The 17,343-nt window shown below is 45.7% G+C and overlaps 1 protein-coding gene across 1 annotated transcript in view; it reads left to right on the top strand.

Annotated features, from left to right (window-relative positions):
* Positions 1–17,343, top strand: part of CNTNAP2 (contactin associated protein-like 2) — a 1,478,157-nt gene that overhangs the window by 912,033 nt on the left and 548,781 nt on the right. Inside the window, exon 14 of the mRNA XM_006861289.1 lies at positions 3,449–3,649. Coding sequence (XP_006861351.1) covers positions 3,449–3,649 — 201 coding nt within the window. The remainder of the gene's footprint in view (positions 1–3,448; positions 3,650–17,343) is intronic.

Raw genomic sequence — 17,343 nt, forward strand, 5'->3', positions numbered from 1 at the left:
AGGGGCCTGGAGATGCTGAGTCAGAGGGGGAGGGGCCTGGAGATGCTGAGTCAGAGGGGGAGGGGCCTAGAGATGCTGAGTCAGAGGGGGAGAGTCCCAGAGATGCTGAGTCAGAGGGGGGAGGGGCCTGGAGATGCTGAGTCAGAGGAGGGAGAGTCCTGGAGATGCTGAGTCAGAGGAGGAGAGTCCTGGAGATGCTGAGTCAGAGGAGGAGAGTCCTGGAGATGCTGAGTCAGAGAAGGAGAGTCCTGGAGATGCTGAGTCAGAGGGGGAGAGTCCTGAAGATGCTGAGTCAGAGGGGGAGAGTCCTAGAGATGCTGAGTCAGAGGAGTGGAATGGATATAGGAGATGGCAGTGGTCCAGAGGTAAAGTGGACACTCAGTGAAATCCAAGATGTGTGGGCCCTGAGGATGCTTGAGGAAGGACCTTCTAGACTGAATTTCAGGTTTCAAGGCTGTAGGGCCTGGCATCCCCTCATGTTTGAGCAACATGATGGTGAGGAGCCAGCGAGAGTCCTAGGCAGGAGGGCAGACAGGGCCTGAAAGGCTGGGCCATGAAGGGAGGTGTGGCCTGGATGTCAGAGTATGTGTCCACACCTTCATCCCTGTGAGAAGAAAAAACAAAGACCAGAAGGAAGATGCCACTATAGGATGCCGGTGGAAACTGGCGAGATGCTGCCACTAGCCCCAGGAAGCCAGAAGCTGTGTGGGCATCAGCAGCTGAGAGCTTTGGCTCTGCACAGGGTCTCCCGGGAGCCTTCGGAGAAAGTGTGGCTGGCTGCCTGGCGTGTTGAACTGTGTGCTCTCACTACGGGCTCTTCAGTGTCTGCTGGCGTTCCAGCTTCTGCATCTGTCCTCACATGGCTGTCTTCCCAACCCCCCTCTTAGAGAAACAGACAGATACCAAACATTGAATTAGGGCCCACCCGACTCCAGTATGACTTCATTTCTACTAATTGTATCTTTAGAACCCAAATTCCAAACCAGGTCACATTCACAGAGGGACATAGTTGCAACTTCGACATCTGTTGAGATGGGGTCACAATTCAACCATAGCAGTGACCCACAGTATTCCAAGGGTAAACAGTTCTTCTGTCGAAGGCTCGTGGTGATGGTGGTGATGGTGATGTGCCCTCAAGTCAGTTCCCACTCATAGTGACCCTGTGTAGGGTTTCCCAGGCTGTAAATCTTTAAGAGAGTAGAGTGTCTCATCTTCCTCCTGCGGAACAGATGGTAGATTTGAACTGCTGACCTTGCGGTTAGCAGCCCAATGTGCACCCCACTACGCTACCAGGGCTCCTTAATAAGTTCATAGGTTTCTGTATTCTTGATGTGAATGAATCCATGCATGACAAGGCATTCCCACTCATGTCCAAGTTGACCCTTTTTTGGCCAATGGGAGGCTGTTCCATAGGCCCTGGGTGTGGACCTGCTCTGGTCCTCTTGTCCTCCTCTGATACCTGATCACTTTCTGGGGAGATAATATGGTCAGAGCTCACCTTGTATGTCCTCTTTCTCCAGAAATCTATGTTTAATCTTTGTGAAGAATGGTATAGGAGGTCTACGACAGGGACCAGGGTTGTTCTTGCTTTGGGCCTTATTCAGTGGACATTCTAGGACATAGGTATGTATTTAAAACAGTGAGATTGTGAGTTCGATGGGACGATCCTAATTCAAATAGAGTGTATTTAACACAAAGATCTGAAAGGACCCCCAGTGAAGCTGTGGGTTAAGCATTTGGCTGCCAACCACAAGGTTGGCACTTGAGAGCCCGCCACAGCTATGTAGGAGAAAGCTGTGGCTGCTCCTAGAAAGATTCACAACGCTGAAAACCCTCTGTATGCTCACTATGAGTCAGAACTCACTGGATGATAGTGGGGTTTTGTTTTGCTTTGTTTAATCTTGTGTCAGAAGCCCCTGGTGGTGCAAAGGGCTGAGAAATCTGTTCTGTCCCGGGTCTCATGCTGTTGTGACAGAAATCATCCTAGTGGGTGGTGTTAACACTCAGAAATGTGTTCTCTCACAGGCTGGGAAACACCATCGGGTCAGTTCTGACTCATAGCAACCCTGTATAGGGTTTCCAAGAAGCGGCTGGTGAGTCTGAACTGCTGACCTTGTGGTTCAAACCGCCCCTGTGGCCCAGTGCTTAGCCTACAGCACCACGCCAGGACTCACCATTTAGGAGGCTAGAAGCCCACATTCAGGAAGGCTTTCCCTTTCTCTTGGTTCTGGGATGAGGCCTTTGTACAGATGTCCTCTTGGCATCTGTAGATCCAGCTTTCCTTGGAGATCTCGCTGTGTCTTGGCTTCAGTCTTGGCTGTGATGGGATCGACCCAGCATGTGGGCCCTTGTTTCCCAAGGGCTTTCTCTGGTCCTGCCTCTCCTTTCTTAGTGGTACTGGGTCCCTCTCTCTCTGCTCACATCTCCCTCCCCTTGGAGCAGACCATGGCTCTGGCCTGAGTCAGGGCATTGCTCTCCACCACAGGCCCCTTAGAACGCATGGGCTGGTCCCATCAGCTCACATCATGAGTGATGACTGCAGGGTTACAGAACTGCCCAGCCTCTCAGAGAGAGGACACATGTTGAGGGGGAACACAATTCAATCCAGGACAGCTGTAAACTGAAAGGTTTGTGGTTCAAACCCATCCACAGATGCCTCCGAAGACCCGTAAAGGGTTGTTGTTGTTATTGTTATGTGCCGTGGAGTCGGTTCTGACTCATAGACACCCTGTACAGGGTTTCCAAGGCTATAAATCTTTACAGGAGCAGAAAGCCTCATCTTTCTTCCACAGAACAGCTGGTAGTTTCAAACTGGCGACCTTGGAGTTAGCAGCCCGACTCGTAACCACTATGCTACCAGAGCTCCTTTGAAAACCCCGTCCAGCAGCCTTCTCAGCACACTGGGGGCTGCCGGGACTGGGGATCGACTCCACAGCAGCTGGTTGGATTTTTGGGGTGTCATCTGCCCCTGCTCTCCTCACACGGCGGTTTCCAGGGTCCCACATAGTCCACATTCCTCATCTGCATTGTCCTGCACATGTCGAGCATCCTGGTAACAGAACACAACACAAGAGCTCATGGCAGGTTGAAGGACATGTGGCTTCTGAGAGCGCATATTCTGTGGGAAAGAGCAGATGTTTATCATTTATCAGCTTGGGGGTGGGCATATGAACCAGGAAGGAGCCATAGGTCCAAGAACAAGACCCACGGAGCATCAGGCAGATACACAGCTATCCATCCATTATTCTCAGACCGTATCTGGGAACTGTTTATAGGAAAAGACGGCTTTCCTATTTTGCCAATAAAAACAAAATCAGAGCAGAGGAAAAGCCAGGGGCAGCTGGCAGAATCGTTCCTCAGCAGTTTGGGTGAACCCCAGGTAACGTGCAACTCAATTACTTCCTGGCATTTGCGTACCAACCGCCTGCTGCCCTTGCTCTCTCCCCAGAGGACAAAGTGTGGACCATCATGTCACACGACCTGCAGATGCAGACGACAGTGGTCGGCTACACGCCAGAGAGGTCCTCGGTGACCCAGCTTGTGTACAGTGCCTCACTGGACCAGATCGGCGCTATCACCAGCAGTGCCGAGTACTGTGAGCAGTACGTCTCCTACTTCTGCAAGATGTCGCGGCTGCTCAACACGCCAGGTAGGCGACGACGTGCCTTGTAATTACAACCTCAGCTGGGGCTTGGAGTTGCCTAAACATTCCAACAGGTGCAAACACGTGGCTTATTATGTGAGTCCGGTTCCCAGTATGCAGGTGGTTGGAAATAAGGAAAACAATCATCGGCTTGTTTCTAGTGGAGGAAGCTGGGCAGGTGTGCGCTTTCGTCGTCATAGTTGGAGTACAGGGGTGTTCTTGCAGATTCTCGCGCACGTGTGTGTGTGTGTGTGTGTGTGTGTGTGTGTGTTGGGTGTGATTGATGCTTCATTATCAGCACTCACTTTGAGCACAAGTTACTGTCAGCTTTCCCTGGGACCATCATTCTCTGAGTTGTGCAGCTGTGTGGCCAGGTTTCTGCTCGTCTGTCACGTGCAGGAAGAGCGCTGGCATTCTGGGACTCTGTCAAGTCTTTGAAGAGTGCCTTGCTCTGACGAAGTTGGACCTGAAGGTGATTCATGATAGTATCTTTCAGGAATACTTTAGGGTGCACACTTGTGTTTATGTGTGAGTGTGTGCAGACAAGGGGGCTTCAAAATGGACCCAGAAAATCACAAGAACTTTTTGAAGCCTTCTCATATGTGAAAGACTTTGTGGGAATGTGTGTAAGCATACACGAGTAGGGGTTTATAAGTGTGTACTCGCATGCATGTATGTGTAAGTGTGCACATATTTGAGTGTGTGTGGTAGTTGATTATGTATATGAGTGTGTGTATATGAGAGTTACTGAGTGTGTGCAGAAGTGTCAGTGAGTGGGTGTGTATGTGTGTGAGTGTGTATGAGTGTGTGGGTGTGCATTTGTATGGGTGGGTCTGTGTACATACAAGTGTGTATATGTGGTTAAATATGTTGGAGGAATGTGCATGTTTGTGTGCGGGTGAATCTGTGAGAATATGCACATTGGATTTCTATGTGAGTGTGTATATGTGTGGGGGGTAGGAACGTGTGCATGTGTACATTTGTGTGCGGAGAGTCTGTGTGTATGGTGTGTCTATGTGTGTGTGTGCGGGAAGGAATGTAAGTGTATATATGTGTATATATGGGGAGGAACATGTGAGTGTGTACATTTGTGTGCGGAGAGTCTGCGTGTGTGAGTGTGTGTTTGTATAAACATGTGTGGGAATCTATGTACATATGACTGTGTGTGTGTGTGAGGGTTGTAGAGGATAGAATTTCCAGTCTACTGGAAATACCTTTTCTTCAGGCAAAGCCCGTCCACTGTGTTGCGTCCACACAGTCCTGCAGAGCCAGGCTTGTGGTTTGAGTCGGGTGCAGGGACCCAGAGCACACACTGAGCGCCCAGACATCCATTTCCAATGAAGTGGGTCAGGCTGCCTTTGGTGAGTGGGTGTGTGAGGTCATGCAGGGTGGCATTGAAGGATTCCTGCAGAGCGGAGACGATGCGGACCGTGGTGGTTCGCCTTGACTTTGGCAGTGGTGCTGTGTGTGCTGAGCCCAGTGGGCCGTCCGATGGCCAGACTCAGCTGGCTGAGTCCATATGGCAGCGTGTGGCTGCAGAGCTGTTACACCCTGGGCCACACGCCTGAGATGCGGGTCCTTCATGGGTGCTAGAAGACAGGAGGCCCCAGGAACTCAGGCCTGTGCAGAGATGGGGCGCCGCCATCCCAGGTCAGGAAGGAAGGTCAGCAGAGGTCTAGGAGATCAGTGAAGGTAAAGGTTGGGGACTGGGGGACAGAGTGAGAGGACAGGAACACAGAGCTGGACCTCTGCCTGGGAGCAGGTGCCTGCTCCTCAGATGCTGTCCATCTGGTTGGCCTGGGGTTGTCAGAGCGCCTTGCGGTAGCCACACCCAAGGGTTTGTGGACCCGCACGGCTGAGTGTGTTCCAGAGTTTGGAGGCCCCAGGTGATGCTGATTTGCTGTCTGGGAGCCGCAGCTGTAGGAAATGGGGACCCTCTCTGTGTACCAGTGGTATTCTACATTCACCTGAGCTTGATCCTGTTCCCAGCACCAGGCCAATTCAACCAAGGACCATGAGGTCAGGGTTCCCTGTCTGGGTCTTCCCAGCAAAGGTCCCTGACTGGCCTCCTTTTCACAGATGCAGCCACCAGTGAGGCCGGGCCCATAGCACAGTGCTGCCTGGGAGACCCTGGGCCCCTTTGTATGATCTCCTTCAGAATTTACCTTTGGGTATTTAGCAACATAAAATGTCTTCCAAGTGTGTCAGCCTACAGGTGGGAGGGAGGAGACCCCATTTTCAGCTGTGGATGGGGAGCCCCATATTCAGCCCTTTCCTCCTCCCCACAGCCTCAAAGGAGCCTCCTACAGTCAATGACCAGAGGAAAAAGTACTTTAAGACAATACTCGTGTGTTAGCTACATTTTCCCATATTCTTTCCACCTGCAGACACCCATTCAGGTGAGGCGCCTCTAAGCTGAAAGCTAAGGCCTCACGATAAAGATGAAATCCTATGTCCCAGGCCTCCAGGCCCTCAGAAGTGGTTATTGGACTTGACAGTTTGTGCTTTGAAAATGATTTTATCCTATGCCCCCTGCCTTCTTGGGCACCTGAACGTATCGGGTCTTTCATTTACACGGGCTAGTGCTTTGGGCCTGCGTGCTGATGTGAATGAAATGAAAACTAAGTTATGGTTCGTGGAGTTAGCTCTTACTTATAGTGACCCTGATAGAGTTTCCAAGGAACGGCTGATAAGTTTGAACCACCGACCTTGTGGCTAGCAGTCCAGTGCTTATTCTAGAATGTCACACCAGAACTCTAAAACAATATGCATCAAAGAGTCCCTCCTGGAGACTTCAGGTGGATGTGTTCAGCACTGTATGTCAGGGCCTTCTGGAGGCTGATCCCTGTGGACCCACTGACTTGTTTTTAAACAACATCCCTACAGACTTCTGTGAGCCACACCTGGACAAACCCCAATTTCATTGTTGACATCAGACTCTCTTGTTGAAATTCAAGTTGTCAGTCCTTCCTGTGGGAGACAATGAGAATCTGCGTGCATTTATGGCCCATTGGAAGAAAGTGGCAGATAATTAATTACCTGGTTCTCCAAGTCAAGTCAAGTGGCATGACTGTGTTTTTAATCCTTGGAGAGGTCAGTCCCTAAATACTGTAAAATGAATGTCAGTCTACTTTTCTGAGCCATTTTTCTCAGCCCCAATTTCTATTTGCCAGGGTAACTAACATGGAACAGCTCATACAGGGAACAGGAACGGCTGGTACGGCAAGTTTCCCTCTAGTATTGTATTCTGTAGATGTCAAAATAAGAAAGAACACAATTTAATAAAAATCTTTAATTTGCAGTTTTAAGGAGCTAATGTTTGCTGTAATTGGTTTCATCCCTCCCCCCCCCCTTCCTCCTCCATGGTAATGCACCATTTTAAATATCCATCTACTCGGGCTTAACTAAGACTGAATTATATAGGAACTTCTGTAGTAGTGCTAGTGACATCTGTTTGAATGCAAAGTAAATTCATTATAGTCACTGCAATTAAAATGAATATCAAACGAGCCCGTAATAGCTATGCACTTAGGATGTGGTTCCGTATTTTAAGAGTTTTCCCCTGAAGGGTTCATTTGGGAATGTGTCATTTCTAATGTTACTTAAGATCATTGATTTTTATACACATAGACTATGTTGAGAAATGTTTGGTTGGATTATGTCATCTTGGTTTAACACTGTAGGATCAGCTAAACACAAGGTCGGTGGTTCAAACCCACCAGCCTCTCCTCAGAAACCCTCATACAGGGTTGGCACTTAACAGCAACAAGTCAAGTAAAATTGCTCAGCCCTGGCTTCTGACAACTTTTACAAGGGTTATAATTGATGCAATGTCATCATGAAATCTCTCTCTCTTCTACTCCGACAAAATGAAATCAGCTGTAAAGTCAGAAACATGGAATTATGTCAATCTTAGGGCTGTATCTGTTCTTGCAATATTATTGTTAATTTATCCTTAACTGACTTCATAAAAGACGTGGGGAAAAACGCAAAAGGAATTTTAGCCCACGCAAGAGAACCTCTCTGAAGTTGGGCATACCAATTTGGGGAGTCACATGACTGTCCCAAACCCAGACATGTTCACATGCTTTCCACTTCCTCCTCCAGGATGCAAATGATGGATCAGATCTGAGCTTCTAAAAGCAAAGTTCACAACACAATGAACTGTACTCTTGGAATAAATACCATGAGAAGTTGATTTGAGGAATTGAACATGCGGAGAAAGTTCTATTCGATCTGCTTAGCTAAGATCTCAGTCAGCACCCTAAATGCATGGGATGGCCCAAGTATTTCTCCCTATCTGGACAGGACCTTTAGCCTGTTTCTATTATGCATACTCGTCTGTCTGTAATGCACTCTAGTTGGGTACTTATTTTATAGATCATATTATACTTTCTTGAGTCCTGATGTGGCACTGTAAGATAAACTCTGAACTGCTAACCTCAAAATGGGTGGTTCAAACCCACCATCCACCCCTCAGAAACCCTTTACATGGTTTTCTAGGAATCAAAACCCACTTGACAACCCTTTACAACCACAACACATTCTGTTTGCTCATTTTCTACTAAGGTATTTATCCCTATGTTTATAAAGATTTATTTCTTTGTTGTTGTTGTGGTGGTGGTGGTGGTTGTTAAGTGCATCGAGTCAGTTCTGACTCATAGTGCCCGGTATAGGGTTTCTGAGGAGTGGCTGGTGGGTTTGAACCATGGACCTTGTGGTTCAAACTGACCTTATGATCGAGTACTTATCCTACAAAGCCACACCAGGATTCCTATTTAATTGTAGAGGTCTGAAATCAATATCTCCTATTTTTTCTGACTTTATTTAGCACTGTTATGAGTTTATAGTTTCTCATTTATTTTAATTCCTTGATGTAGTATGATTCTCATAATTCTTCATTTTATTGCTTATTTTGTTGTGAGAAGCAATATAAATTATCTGTCTTTTTGAGTAGTTTACTATTAGATTTTGTATCTATTGAAAAGGAGTTATGTTCAATTTTTTGGCTTTAAAGTAAGCTGTGTAAAATTCAATATTCTCTGATGACACTAAGCTGTGATTTAGTGGTGTCCTAAAGACAAGAAAACATGACTCTGGCATGGGAACATATAGCCTGTTTTTAGCACTTTATAACTTTGGTACAGTTTACAAAGGAATGCATTTTCCAAGTGTGATCTTTAACTCTTGAGATAACATACAAAAAAAAACATTGCCTAGTTGCAACAAAAAATGAACACTTTTAGTAAATGAGATTTATTGGGATGTGTCAGTATATTAGTGAAAAACTTAATCATAGTTTCGAATTAATCATTGCATTCAATCACCATATTAAAACTGGAGGATAAATCCACTTGGACAAGCATGGAAGAGAGTCGTAACTAAAAGTGAGAAGTTAGAAAATCAAGTCTAGTCACATCCCACACCCGGAGAACTCATCGGATGATTCTGTGGGCGGGTGTGTGGACAATAATGGATGCAGTAATCAGTCAGCTCCTGTTGTTGTTAGGTTGCTGTCAAGTCAATTCCAACCCGATGGACAACAGAAGCAAACACTGCCAGATCCTGCACCATCTTCAAAAGCCTGGCTCAGCTTCAGAGGGTTGTTGCAGCCACTCTCTCAGTTCAGCTTCCTCTGCGTCGCTGACCCTCCACTTTACCAAGAACAATCAAATCCTCTTTGAATAAGTACAGCCAGAAGACCCCTTAGAAGTGATGATGGCAAGACTTTGTCTCTCATACTTTAGATGTGTTGTCAGAGGGACCAGTCCCTGGAGAAGGACATCATGATTGGAAAAGTGGAGGGTTAGAGAAAAAGAGGAAGACGCCCCCTCAAAGAGGTATTGGTATAGTGGCAGCAGTGCTGGGCTCAAAAGTAGGAACGATTGTGAAGATGGTGCAAGGTTCTGTGGTGCAAGGGGTCACTGTGAGTCGGAACTTACTCAACAGCACCTAACAACTGCAATTACATTACCAAGCATGATGTCCTTCTCTAGGGACTGGTCTCTCCTGACAGCATGTCCAAAGTAAGTGAGACAAACATCCTCTTCATTTCTCAGGAGCATTCTGGCTGTGCTTCTGCTAAGACAGATTTGTTCAATCGATAACAAATATTTATGAGTGCCTCCTCAGTGCCAGGAATTGAGACATGCACGCTGAGACATGAAGAATGGGAAAGGATTCTGGGAGCACAGTGTTCCACAGGGAAGGAGTGCAAAATAGGGTGGTAGGTGGAGAAGTGGAAGACTGGAGCAGCAGGAACACCACAGGTGGGGGCTTTGAAGAATATGCATTTATTCTTTCTCACAGTTCTGAAGGCTGAAAGTGTAAGTCAGGGGTCTCAGCCCTTGGAGTCCTCCTGTGGCCTCTCTGCTGGTTCCTGGTGTCTTCTGGCAAGTCTTGGTGTAATTTATCTTGTGGATTGTCTTCACCTGGTGTCTGCACTCCCCCGGGCATGCGTCTCTCTCTCTCATCTGCTCGTTTTATAACTCAAGTGATGGCATTGATGACCCACTGTACTCTGGTATGGTCTCATTAACAGACCAAAGAAAACTCCGGTTTCTAAGCAGGAACATATTTACAGGGACAGGGGTGAGGATGTCCATGTGACTCCTTTTGTGGGGGATACCCTTCAAATCACGATGGGGGAGACAACCCAGACTCTGAGCTATGTTGAGGCTTTTGCATGAAGGACAAAGGAAGTTTGTTTGGTTGTGGAACGACAAAGGAAGTTTTTTTGGTTGTGGAAGTCAAGCCGTTCAGTAGAGAGGAGACAGAACGAGGACAGATGTGATAAAGAGAGCAGGATGGGAGTGGAAGCCACAGGGACTCACTGGAAGTGAAGAGAAAAAGAGTGATTTGAGAAAAGCCAAGATGGCGGCACAAGCAGAGATTGTGATGACTTATATGCAGACAGCAAGTGTTGCTCTCCGTCAAGTCCGTCCAGACTCATGTCAGCCCCACATGACGGAACAGAAATGCTCCCTAGGGTTTCTGAAGCTCTCATGGTTATGAGAGCGGATCACCAGCTTTTTGTGCCACAGAGCCATTGGTGGGTTTGAACTGCTGACCTTTTGGTTAGCAGCCAACCCTCAACCATGGTGCCACCAGGGCTCCTTTATGAGGAGGGTAAATCAGAGGAAAACTTCAACTTGCAAATTTGGGGAGAAGGAGAAGAGATCTAAGATCACTGAGATGCTGCTAGCACTGTGGTTGGGTGCCGCTGAGTGGATCCCTCCTCACAGAGTTGACCTACCCCATAGGGTTTCCTAGGCTGTGGGCTTTAGGGAAGCAGATCTCCTGGTGGGTTGGAAGCAGCACCGGCCTTTTGGTTAGCACTAGTGCCACCTCACTAAGGAAAATCTGGGACCCACTGGGAGTCTCCACTTGAGTAAGCTCACCCATCCCTGGTTCCCGCGTCCATCTCTGATGACCTGGACAAGGAAACCCTTCTGGTGGGTATCAAGAAATGAACTAAATTCCATTATTTTCTTCACTGACATTTCCTCAGAAGTTCCTGCATCTCAATAAAGTGGCAGTGGGCAGTCAGGACAGAAATGCTCCCCAAGGATGCAATGTTAATGGAAGCAGACTCCACACATGGTGAGTTCAAATCACCAACTGCACACTTAACTACTGTGCTACCAGGGTTGTGTTTCAACAAGTTACCGACTTGTTGATCTTTGAGGTGAGACTGTGAAGAGCATTAGCCGCTGTACCTTGATGGAGAATAGTTTTATTTCTGCTATCTTATTGTGTGGAGTCCTGGGGTGGCGCTGTGGGCTAATGCGCCAGGCTGAAAAGCCATTTGAACTGCAAGGTTGGTGGTTCAAGCTCACCAGCTGCTCCTCGGAAACCCTATACGGGGTCGCTATGGGTTGGAACCAATTCGACGGCACTTAACAACAACAACATCTTATTTTGTGAATGCCAGTGTGTGTACTTCATTGCTGGGTGCCCTGGGAACACAGCTGATTATATATTGGGCTGCTGGCCGCAGGGTGAGCAGTTCAAATCCAACAGCTAGCTACACTTCAGGAGAAAGATGAGGCTTTAGGCGCTTGTGAAGATCAACACCCTTGGAAACCCTCTACAGGGTCACTCTGAGTGGGGACCACTTGACAGCATGCAGCAGCAGCGGCTTTTGTGTAGTTTTTCCTTTTCATAATGAAAATGAACAAGATCTTTGAGAAGTTATCCTATTACACTATGAACTTTGGAAATTGACTTTTACATCCTTCTGGTTGGAGCTAGGAACTTTTGATTCTGAAAATCCATGCTCAGAGAGTCTTTCTGAGAATGACAAAGAAACCAGGAATGGAAAGCTAGGTTAAGAATTATGACTTTTCTCTTTGCTTCTCCTTGTTGATAGCTGGCCATATGTTTCCTTTAGCTTTCAGAGAGGCCAGTGCCCTATGGCTAATCTTCTTTCAACAAAGATCAGATATGAAAATTATAGCACCTTAAAAATGATACCAGAGCTAAATTTTCCTTAGACAATTACAGCTCAGTGAATAGATTTCTCCTAATTTATGAGGTGTGAGTTTATAGTGTTGCATCTAAACTAGTTAAACTTCAATATACTAAAAGACCATCGAAACAAGCTTTTCTTTTTCCTAAATTTCCACTTAGTTTATCAGAAAAGATTGTTGCAATGAAGAAGTGACTGATACCCAATTCTAAAGGCTGAAAATCTAGATTTAAGTAGATTCATCACTTCTTTCTCCTCTGCGCTCAAAAACAGGGAGCTCATTGTAAAATACCCTTGAAAAGTTTGGACTGATGAAGCAACATATTCGCATAACATTTCTTAAATGGTAGCGCAATATAATGGGATTGTTGTTGTTAAGTGCCGTCGAGTCGGTTCCGACCCATAGCGACCCTGTACAGGGTTTCCGAGGGTGTAAATCTTTACAGGAGTAGAAAGCCTCATCTTTCTCCCGAGGAGCGGCTGGTAGTTTCGAACCGCTGACCTTAAGGTTCACAGCCTGATTCGTAACCACTACGCTATTAAGGGTTGTAAATGCGAGAACACTAGCAATATTGACATATTCCTCTGTGAATATTCCTTCGTATTTCCCCCTATATCCATACATACATTGAGGGAGTGCAGTAGTTCTGTAGAATAATCCACTGACTGTAAACCAAAAGGTCAGCAGTTCGAGCTCACCAGACACTCTAAGGGAGAAAGACAAGACTTTCGGCTCCTACAAAGATTATAGCCTCGAAAAATCCTATGTAGAGTTGCTACGAGTCAAAACTGACCCAAGGGCACTGAACAGTAACAACATATATTCACTATCAGAACCCGAGCTGCAGTTAACTTAGGCTTCTAGTCTTCTTCACCTGATATTAAATCATAAACGTTTTTAGGTTTGTTCCCGAATCTTTAAAATTATTCATTTTAATGGCAGCATAAAGTGAGGACAGACCTCCTTGATGAAATTTTGTAAATTTTGCTGAAAAGTACATTCCGTAGGAAAGCTAGTGAATAGTTGAATCTGAGTTTTGCTATAATTATGTTGTGCACATGGAACCAGTTCAGACTCATCAAACCCACATAACAACATAGATCTACTCCCGAGGGTTTCCTCGGCTGGAATCTTCACAGGAGCAAACTGTAAGATCTTTTCTCCCATGGAGCTGATGGAGGCTTCAAGCCACTGACATTTCATTTAGTTGCTAAGTGTTTAACCATGGATCTACCAGAGCTTCTTGGGGATATCTAGAGCACTTTTAAGAAATTGCTCAGATAAACATTCAGCAAAAATAAATACATTGAATACAAAAAAAAAAACCAACTTTGCTTGGTGCTATCAAAGTACAACACAAACAAGGACATACTTTTTAACAATAGCATTTGCCTTAAAATGCACACTGAATTGATAAAGAAAATAATGTCATTTGATGTATGGTTTTTTATAAATACTGAAGGCTGTTTACTGGCCCACTTAGGTAAGACATTGAATACATTTAGAACGCGTATGCTAGCTAAAGTTAGTGGTGTATGCATTTTGCAGTAGGTAACACCATTTTGCACCATTTTTCCCGAAGATATTTCTGGAGGAAAGGTTGGTGGTAATTTGGGGGCACGAGGAATGTGGGAGATAGGACTTCAGAGTTTAGTTAGGTTCCAAAGGAGGCAAAGAACCAATAAAAAAGATGCATTTTTTTTAATATATGATGTTTTGGTGTGCCACTGTAGGGACAAGCACTAGACTGTTAACCACAAGGTCAGTGGTTCAAACCTACCAGTCACTCCTTGGAAACCCTATACAGGGTTACAATGAGTTGAAACTGATTCGACAGTGCTTACCAACAGCAACAGCATGTATGTATCAAGTAACTGGTGGCAGGGAAGTGATTTTTACAGCTGTGGGGCTGGGCTTAGAAGTCCAGAATTCAGCAGGTGATGAAGAAGATGAGGCCGGAAGTGGCAGGCAGGAACTGATGCTGCTGTCTGAAGGCCAAATGTCTTTGTCCTCTGGGAGGTCTTAGCTCTGCTGGTAATGCTCTTTAACTGACTGGATCAGGCCCACCAAGACAATCTAGCATTTTGTCCCTTACTCAAAATCAGCTGATACGGATTTCAGTTCACATCGACAAGCACCTTCACAACAACACCTGGATCCGTGTGTAATGGGAGCCATGTTAGCATACGACACTAACGTGGCAGAAATTAGTGTCCCACCAAGCTACAGAAACGCCCACTTCTAGAGCAGCAATGACATATTCCCTCCAGATCGTCCCTCCACCTGTCAGAGTGGAAAGGTCTTCTACTCTCCAATTCCCCCACTGGTGAAGAAGGCCCCGCTGAGCCCAGTGTCAGTCTGACCAATCAAACACCATTGTGAAATGGCTAGCGTGATGACGATTTGAGCGAACCAAGAAGAACCAGAGCCACGAGTTACAGCATCCTTCACTTGGAAATTGTTGCTGGTATCCATAGCCAACCAAGATGACCCAGGTGCCAGGGAGGAGGCATGAGCTCCTGTTCTAAAAGGAGGAATTGCAGGCATCTCAGCCAGAACACCCAGTCTCCATGCCCTCAGGTGACATGCTGTAGGACAAGTACTGGAGCAAAAGGTTGGTTTGAACAACATGGTCGTTGGTTTAAACTAACAGCTACTCTTCGGCAACCCTATACAAGGTCGCTATGAGTCGGAATCGATTCCATAGTGCTCAACCACAACAACAACAGGAGTGTGCAGTGTGGTGTGACGGCCTCCTCATCAGTATTCCCCAAGCTTCTCTCTTTCTGATGCTTCTCAAACCTCTTCCCCAAAAGTGAAGGAATAAAATGGAAGGGTCCCATTTCAGAGAGTTGAAATAAAACTTGAATTCTACTTCAGAGACCCAGTTCCAAAGCTTTTGTGTTCCCAGCGGAGAATGTGAAAATGTCCCTAAAATACCAAAGCATCTACATGGTAACTGGACTCTGCCACTCAATGTGTTTTGCTTCCAATCTGTCAAGGCCCGTTCCTGGGGGAATTGCTTTGAAGAGGCAGGGAGTCCTGCTCAGGAAGTTGGTCCCATAGGGACGTAACAACTGCCTGGACCTCAGCCATGTCTCTGAAGAAATGTGCTCTCTCTTCTGCTCTTGGCATTGGAGCTGGAATTTAGGCTAAGAAATGTCATCTCTATCATTGAAAAGTAATTAGTGTGGTCAAGTCAGAAGAGACCTCAGGTGATAAACTCCATAGGGCTTCCGAGGCTGTTATCCAGGTGGGAGCAGATCACCTTACTGGGTGACCTCATTGGAACACACTTGTTCTTATACATTGTTATGTCCTATGAGGTTACAATGGGTGGGATCTACTCAACAGAACTCAGTATCAGCCACATAGCCGAGGGAGCCACACTGAAAACTAAGTGTGTTCCAGTACATTGCTCTTCTAAGTGGAGGATTGGAATGGCCTCAGCGCAATTGGATGCCTCTTGTGGGAATGTGCATTGTAGTTGCCGTTGTCAGGTGCCATCGAGTTGGTACCAACTCATAGTGACCCTATGCACAGCAAAATGAAACCCTGCCCTGTCCCGCGGCAACCTCACAATCGTTGCTGCTCCTGAGTCCATTGATGCTGCTATTGTACCAATCCATCTTGTTGGGGGTCTTTCTGTTTCTCTCTGACCCTCCACTTTACCAAGCATGCTGTCTTTCTTCAGGGACTGGCCCCTCCTGACAATATGTCCGAAGTATGAGAGACAAAGTCTGGCCATCCTGACTTCCAAGGAGCACTCTCACTGTACATCTTCTAACACAGATTTGTTTGTTCTTTTGGCAGTCCATGGTACTTTCAGTGTTCTTCTCCAACACCATAACTCAAATGCATCAATTCTTCCATGGTCTTCCTTATTCACTGTACAACTTTCTCATACATGCATATGATGTTATTGAAAATACCATGGCTTGGGTCAGGTGCACCTTAGTCCTCAAGCTGACATCTTTGCTCTTCAACACTTTAGAAAGGTCTTGTGCAGCAGATTTGACCAATGCAATACGTCATTTGATCTCTTGACTGCTGCTTCCATGAGTGTTGATGGTTGATTTGAGCAAATTGAAGTCTTGGCAACTTCAATATTTTCTCCATTTATATGGATATTGTTTATTGGTCCAGTGGTAAGGATTTTTGTTTTCTTTACACTGAGGTGCAACCCATACCGAAGGCTGTGCTCTTTGATCGTCATCAGTAAGTATTTTAAGTCCTTTTAGCTTTCAGGAAGCAAGATTGTATCATCTGAATATCGTAGGTTGTTAATGAGTCTTCCTTTAATCCTGCTGGAGGATTCTTTCTTCATAGAATCCCACTCCAGGGATTATATGCTCAGCATACAGAATAAATAACTATGGTGAAAGAATGCCATTTCCGTAGTGGGGTCCATCCAGTCCCCACAAGAACTCTGCAAGTTGTATACTATGGTTCCCATCTTATATGTGAAGAAACACAACTTCAGAAGGGTCAGTTCTCTCACGTAAGGGGAAACAGCAAACATGGCACTGGGATTGCAAACCGAGTTTTACATCTAGGTCCATGTGGCTCTTGGGCGCATTCCAGCATGACTTCAGACTCTTCCTGTATTCTACCAAAAATATCAATCATTTTATAAAGTACCAAAGAAAGAATGGGACCATACATTCGTCTAATTAATTGGTTGGGAAATCAACAGGAAATTTTAATTTTTCTACACAGCAGTTGTGAGCTTTCAGAATAATGAGACGTAAAATCTGAGCATTTTTATCAAGTGATGGGCCAAAGAGACCTTTGTAAGCACTGCAGTTGCTGTTCTTAGAAATCCTAGCTTTTTATTTTATTTTTTTTCAGGATCTCACATTTGGCTCTGACAAGTATATTAAAAAATATATGGCTTAGTTGACAATTTGTTTGGAACCATATTGAAAAACATTTGATGTGCAAGAAATAAAAACATGCCTATCTTTCTATGCAGCATTTGACTTTCATGTTTTTTAATATCAAGGTATTTCAAATGGAACATGCGGATTGTATTTTGATGGAATAGAAAAATGTTGCAAAAGGTTATCCACTTCCTTTCAGATATGAAAGCAAAATGATGTTTTAGTTTTGATATTTTAAGAAGGAACTGTCTTAGCTAAGTCCCTCGCAGGTGGCACGTCTAACATTGCCTCATTAATGTTTGTGGATGCCCCTCAGAGGGCTCGTCGGGTGAGGTGGGGCAGAGAG

Source organism: Chrysochloris asiatica, unplaced genomic scaffold, assembly GCF_000296735.1.
Source record: "Chrysochloris asiatica unplaced genomic scaffold, ChrAsi1.0 scaffold00041, whole genome shotgun sequence".
NCBI lineage: Eukaryota > Metazoa > Chordata > Mammalia > Afrosoricida > Chrysochloridae > Chrysochloris > Chrysochloris asiatica.